This window comes from Phaseolus vulgaris, chromosome 1 (assembly GCF_051622355.1).
Source record: "Phaseolus vulgaris cultivar YP4 chromosome 1, ASM5162235v1, whole genome shotgun sequence".
NCBI classification, from domain to species: Eukaryota; Viridiplantae; Streptophyta; class Magnoliopsida; order Fabales; family Fabaceae; genus Phaseolus; species Phaseolus vulgaris.
Genome location: NC_143498.1, coordinates 10,788,593 through 10,795,213, shown reverse-complemented (window position 1 = coordinate 10,795,213; position 6,621 = coordinate 10,788,593). Strand labels below are relative to the sequence as shown.

The window sequence follows — 6,621 nt, the reverse complement described above, 5'->3', positions numbered from 1 at the left end:
TAAATAATGTTTTTCTTTCTCCCTTTTGAAAATATATATACATATATATTAAATCAAATCAATTTATGATTTTTTTTTCAAAATTAATAAAATAATACTAACTAAGTTAATTCTTTCTTATTAACTAAGTTATTCTTTCAATTTATGATTTTATTAACTAAGTTAATTCTTTCTTATTTTTTAATTAAATTATCTATTATTTTTATGTGTCTGATCGATAATGAGATGTTAAAGTGTGTATGTATAAAGATAAAAACGAGTTGAACGAAGTTAAAGCTTATTTTCAATTACATTTTTCAAAATGAAATTAAAAATTTATTATGTGATTTAAAAATTAAAAATGAATAGTTATAAAATTTATAATTTATTATAATAAATATGAATACAGTTCATGATAAATTTTAAAAAAAATACAAATATGCATAAATAATAAGAAAATATTGAAAGACCAAAGCACAAATTTGAAGGAAAAGTAATAAGTAATTGGAGATGGGTGAGGCAAAGGTGGCGTGTGAAGGAGTTATCGGAAAACGGCGTTAAAATGACGTGTCAATGAAGGCACCCAGAAGCAAAAGCAATTCAACAGAAGATAGTTACAATTTTGGAACATCCAAACGCAACATCCTAAATCCTAAATGATAGCATAGCCTTCTCTTTTGCTCTCTTCACTCTCTCTATCATGCCCACACAGACCTGACACAAACACAAGCACAAACACAAACACAAGGTTCTTCCAAATCCAAAATCCACACCAGCCTTTGCGCCAATCAACGACCCCACACCCAACCCACTCACTCATTCACTCACTCACTTCCCATGCCACCTTCCCCTTCCTTCCCTTCAGGTATCCACAATGACCTAAAAATTCTCCTTAATTCCTTACCTTTTTTTTCCCTCTCAACTCAAGTCAACTTCATTTCAATTTCAATTTCAATTCTCATTTATTTCTCCAATAAATAACTTCTCTTTTATTCTCATCATTATTATTATTTTTTTACTTTTTCACAGACAACCGAACCAAATGGCGGAAGAAGCGCAAGCGACAATCCCACAAACCACACCCCAACCGCCACCACCAAGACGACGACGACAACGATTCCGACGACGACCGCGACGACAACGACTCCGACGACCAGTTCCGCAGCCCTAACGCGCCGCCCAACCCCAACCCGCGACTCGAGATCGAGGTCGTCTCGCGCGACGGGCTCCAGATTTCGCGCTTCCCGCCGGCGATCAGGCGCACCGTTACCCGCCCTCACGCGGCGGTCGCGGCGATTGTGGCTCTGGAGTCCGGCAGGGGGCACTCGCAGCACGGCGTTCCGGTTCTCGAGAATGTGTCTCACGGCCAGCTTCAGGCGTCCTCTGCTGTGTCCGCTGATTGCCTCGGTGGGGGCTCGAGCTTCGTCGCGGCTCCGCCTCCCGTTATGAAAGGCTCCGGCGTTGTTAAGCGGTTTGGCACTAGGGTTCTAGTGGTCCCTATGCATTCAGGTTCTTTGCTCTATTGGATTTGAACTCTCTTTTTTCTGGGTTTTGAGGAAGGGTTTTATTTGGTTATTAAGGGAGTGCATGATGATGTGAAATAGGATGTGACTCCTTTATATGTATTGAACTTGTCTGGAAGTTTGAGTTCTTATGTTTTTGTGCAGGGGTTGTACGATATGTTTTATGTTTTAATGAGTTTAAAATATCCTTTTTATGTTGTTTTTTCCCCTTTGACGGAATTACGTGTAATTTTTAAGCTCTTCGATCTGATATGTTAAGAATGAATTTTGGTTGATTGAACATGTTGAGTTATATAATAAATTTTGAAAATTTATGGACAGATTGGTTTTCTCCAGCCTCAGTGCATCGACTTGAGAGACAAGCAGTGCCACATTTCTTTTCTGGAAAGTCGCCAGATCATACGCCAGAGAAGTACATGGAATGTAGGAATTACATTGTTGCAAGATACATGGAGGACCCAGGGAAGAGGATTACAGTCCCTAGTTGCCAGATTTTGTCAGTCGGTGTTGGTAATGAAGATTTAACTCGAATTGTCAGGTTCCTTGATCAATGGGGAATTATCAATTACTGTGCTCAGGACCCAAGGCGTGAGTATTTGGACAATGATACTTGCCTGACGGAGGACACAAGTGGTGCACTATGTGTGCCATCAGTGGCTTTAAGATCCATAGATAGTTTGATTGAGTTTGACAAGCCCAAGTGTAAATTCAAAGCTGAAGAAATTTATTCATCTAGAACAATGCACAATACCAATATTTCTGATTTGGATGGCACAATAAGAGAGTATCTATCTGAAAACTATTGCCACTATTGTTCCCGTTCTCTTCCTGTTGTATACTACCAATCACAGAAAGAGGTACACTGGTGTTTTGGTTTTAAATTCAACTCATTCATCACTCTATCATGAATAATCCTGTGGCTGTCGATTACTTTTGTCCAATTACCTTTCTGACTAATATGCTGGAAAGTTAGTTATTAACACATGGCAGTGCATACGTATGGAGAGTGGATACTATTGAATTTTCTGTACATATGATTGCTGGAGACAAACCTTTAAGAGATTATACATTACGTTGTTGTTGCATACCATTTATCTTACTGGCAACCCATTTCCTTGCTTTTAATATTGATTGAAAAACAAATCAAATTTAAGAATGCTAGGTAACAGAAAGATTACACCATACAAAAGACTATTGGTTTTTTCTATAGGATGGGATGGGAGCATCATTATTTATAAATAGAAGTGGTTGTGAAGTGGCATCAAAATAGGCACATGTCAGTGTCTGTCTTAGGCTTCTGTTTTTTATGAGGTTTTATTATATTGGTATATTGATCTAAAATATTATTAATATTGCATTGTTTCTGTTACTCAAGCGTCTTAGAGTTCACGAAAATACAGTACATGGCAGAAACAGATATTTGAAGGTCTCAATGAAGAAATATCTGATGATTTGTGTCTTTGATGAGTTTTGATATTAATTTAATATGGAGAATTCTATAAACTTTTTTTTTCTTGTGTCATGTGATCATAGTATACAAGAGCCCTATAAGTTATAGGAGTGGAACAAACAAAGTGCAAGCAAGTATAAAATACGAAAGACCAGAAACTGAAAATGAACTATGGCCTTGTTATCAATTCCAAGAAATCTACTCAAAATACCTTTTGCTAGCCTTCTCTGCATAATTAGAGTACCATTGTACCATCCCACCCCTGCTTACAGGATTAGTGTCTTGAATTTTTGTGTATTTCTCTCTGCTAAAGGGAACCAATTGGAATAATCTTCATGTTTTTTGTTTTCTTCCTTTTCTTGTACTCATTGTGGCTTCAATCCTACTCTTCTAATACAAATGTTAAACATACCTTTCCATGTTAGTTGTAGTTGAAGATGCTAATTTGAAGCTAAAACTTCACTTCGTGCTGCAGTGTGTGCTCATGTCTTAATTCAGATTTCAAATGGGCAATCTTCCATTTAACCATGACAAAGGCTGACAGCTGGCAAGTGATTGCCAGTCTGTAAGATAGACAGTTCTTAGTTGTTAATGCAATACTAGTATATTATTTTGAAAGTTTCCATTCCGCTACAAGGAAGGATTTCTCTCATTAATATTTATAGGAGTTTACAAATATGGGTTCATTATGATGACCCAAGTATAAAACTAAGCTGTAGAATCCCTTTGGAAACATTTGTCATTATTTTTGATTCACCTCCCGTGTTGCAGGTTGATATTTTACTCTGCACTGATTGCTTTCATGATGGGAGATTTGTTACTGGTCATTCTAGTATAGATTTTATTACAGTGGATTCAACTACAGATTATGGTGATCTAGATGGGGATAGTTGGACTGATCAAGAGACTTTATTGCTGCTTGAAGCAGTGGAGGTTTACAACGAGAATTGGAATGAAATTGCCGAGCATGTTGGTACCAAGTCTAAAGCACAATGCATTCTTCATTTTCTCCGTCTACCTGTAGGAGATGGAAAGTTGGAAAACATCAATGTTTCAAGTTTGTCCTTGTCATCCAATATCAATAATCAAGAGGGTAATGGAAGATTGCATTGTTGCTCAAATGGGAGTTCTGCGGGTCTGTCTTACTAAACCAGAAACTTTTGTAACCTCTGCTTGTGATATGGTTTTGATTTCATATCCCTGTTCTTGTAGGACCCATACATAACAAGGATTCTGATGGAAGGCTTCCTTTCGCAAATTCTGGAAATCCAGTTATGGCACTGGTAGGTGACTGGTAATGATATTCTTAAGTTTGTCATTTATTAATGGATGCACATGAATTATGCTTAAAATTATAATTCAAGTAGGTGGTTATCAGTGCTGCATCTAATATCTTGTCCTTATTAACTTGTTTTGTTGCGTTTCTCCTCTTTTCTGAGGAGAAAATCTTGATGTGTTTGATTCAGTTTATTTTGGTAAAATCATTGTTTATGACATCTGAGTGTTTTTGAAAAAAAAAATTTTCTACTGAAAGCTCTCCCAAACATATAATTAGTGATGATAGTGTCTGAGTTTCACAGCAAATCAGTCTGTCTAGTCTATTATATTCTTTAATTCTTTTTTATTGGATTCTTAAGCATTTGATTTTTGTGGTTACATTGTAAAGGTTGCCTTTTTAGCCTCTGCTGTTGGACCAAGAGTAGCTGCAACTTGCGCTCATGCAGCATTAGCCGCATTGTCAGAGAATAATTCAGGGAGCGTGTCAGATATAGAAGCTCTGGAAAATGAAAACAGGTGAGTGTCAGTTTGACTTTCATTTCTTGGTTGAAGTGTTTTCTCTTAGTTATTTCATTTTCATTTTTAACTTCTACAATTATATCTTGTCATTTGCTATTGTTCTTTTCACTTTCTCTGTCCATAATTTTATTTTCCCTCTGCACCAAGAGCCAGCTTTATTTTATTGTTCATATAATTAGGATTTTTTATTTGTATCTATGAAGGACAAATTCAGAAAGCATAAACAATAGAGATGGTGGCCATCATGGAGTGGTTGCAAACTCAAATCAGAAAAATGGTTAGTTTTATGGTTGTTTCATTTTCAATTGCCAAGGTGTAAATTATACCCCTATTGTCTGGTGAAGTGATGATACCCAGTGTGTAATTCTTTTTGAGAAATAATTCCTTTGAATTCAGAGGACAAGTCAAAAGTACCTGGTTCATGTGCTCAAGATGAGGCTGGGTCGATCCTGCTGTCTGCTGAGAAAGTCAAAGATGCTGCCAAAGCAGGCCTCTCTGCTGCAGCAATGAAAGCTAAATTGTTTGCGGATCATGAAGAGCGAGAAATTCAGAGGCTATGTGCTAATATTGTTAATACTAAGGTACAGCTGCTCCCTTTTTTATTTCTTAACATAATTGCTTCAGCCTCATATACTTCATCCGTGTGTCTGCCGTTTTCAATCTGGCGGGTGCATATATATGTATGTGTTTGCACTAGTTAAATATTTTTCTTGTGGAATAGGTAAATGAAAACAATTTGGGAAAATTTAAAAGTGGCCTGTGCTAGTGTTCGGTGTATAACGTGTTATGTGTATTGACAGTTGAAAAGATTGGAACTGAAGTTGAAGCAGTTTGCAGAAATTGAAACACAGTTGATGAAAGAATGTGAACAAGTTGAGAAGCTGAGGCTGAGGTTTGCTTCTGAACGGTCCCATGTCGTTTCAGCACGTCTTGGAAATGGTGGAACCACTCCTCCAATGAATGTATCAGGCGTTGGTCCTTCCATGATTAACAATAATAGTAACAGTAGGCAGCAAATGATTTCTGCTTCTTCCTCACAGCCTAGCATCTCAGGGTATGGCAACAGCCAACCAGTTCATCCACACATGTCCTTTGTCCCGCGGCCTTCAATGTTTGGATTAGGGCAAAGGTTGCCCCTATCTATGATACAACAATCACAGTCTGTTTCCTCAAATTCGATGTTCAATGGCCCCAGTAATGTGCAGCCTACTCCTAATCATTCGTTGTCGAGGCCTGTGTCAAGAACTAACTCTGGTTTAGGTTAATTAGGGTTCGATGGTAGTTTTAAAATTTTAAGATACAATCATTGTATTTGATTATTGTTTTCAGCAGTTACGAGTAGTGCCATGAAATTTGTTTGCTTTTTAGGCCCTGTGGTTTCAGTAAACTGTGAAAGTGTTGCTTAAAAGGGAACAAGTAGGCATTTGATTTTCCTAAAGTTAATAGTATCTTTCCTATTGCTTTTGATTGGAGGAGGGTGAGGTTGGAAAGGGAATCAAAAGAAGAGAAAAAGGATAGAAAGTGAATTTGTTTGAATGGAGAGGTGAGTGAAAAGTGGTGAGATTGAATTGATGTGACTTAAAAAAATGTTAAAATTGTGTAATATTGAAGATTATTAGATTAATATACTTTTAGATTATTTTTTTAGGAGTATCTGTAAATTCTATTTGAATAGTGATAATTTTTATATTTAAAGTTTAGAAATGAAATAAAAAAATATAATTTTGGTTATAATTTTTTTTTAATATATTAGAAAATTATTTCTGAATTGAAAAATTAATTTGAAATTCAAACAGGTTGGTTTAAAAGTATTTTATGTATAAATATATTTGAATTATATTTATATTTAAATATAACATTAACTATAAATGA

General features: G+C 36.2%; 1 protein-coding gene across 1 annotated transcript; it reads left to right on the top strand.

Annotated features, from left to right (window-relative positions):
• The first annotated feature begins 455 nt into the window (after positions 1 to 455).
• Positions 456 to 6,192, top strand: LOC137813519 (SWI/SNF complex subunit SWI3C). Its single transcript, XM_068615833.2, has 9 exons — positions 456 to 844; positions 1,009 to 1,488; positions 1,824 to 2,359; positions 3,724 to 4,087; positions 4,165 to 4,235; positions 4,619 to 4,746; positions 4,953 to 5,026; positions 5,146 to 5,330; positions 5,550 to 6,192. Exons 1-9 carry the CDS (start codon positions 817 to 819, stop codon positions 6,012 to 6,014), a joined length of 2,331 nt encoding a protein of 776 aa, XP_068471934.1. The 5' UTR covers positions 456 to 816; the 3' UTR covers positions 6,015 to 6,192.
• The last annotated feature ends 429 nt before the right edge of the window (positions 6,193 to 6,621 follow it).

Coding starts and splice junctions, on each gene's coding strand:
- LOC137813519 (XM_068615833.2), top strand. CDS start 817: ATGCCACCTTCCCCTTCCTTCCCTTCAG. Junction 845..1,008: donor TTCCCCTTCCTTCCCTTCAG/GTATCCACAATG, acceptor ACTTTTTCACAG/ACAACCGAACCAAATGGCGG. Junction 5,027..5,145: donor AAACTCAAATCAGAAAAATG/GTTAGTTTTATG, acceptor CTTTGAATTCAG/AGGACAAGTCAAAAGTACCT.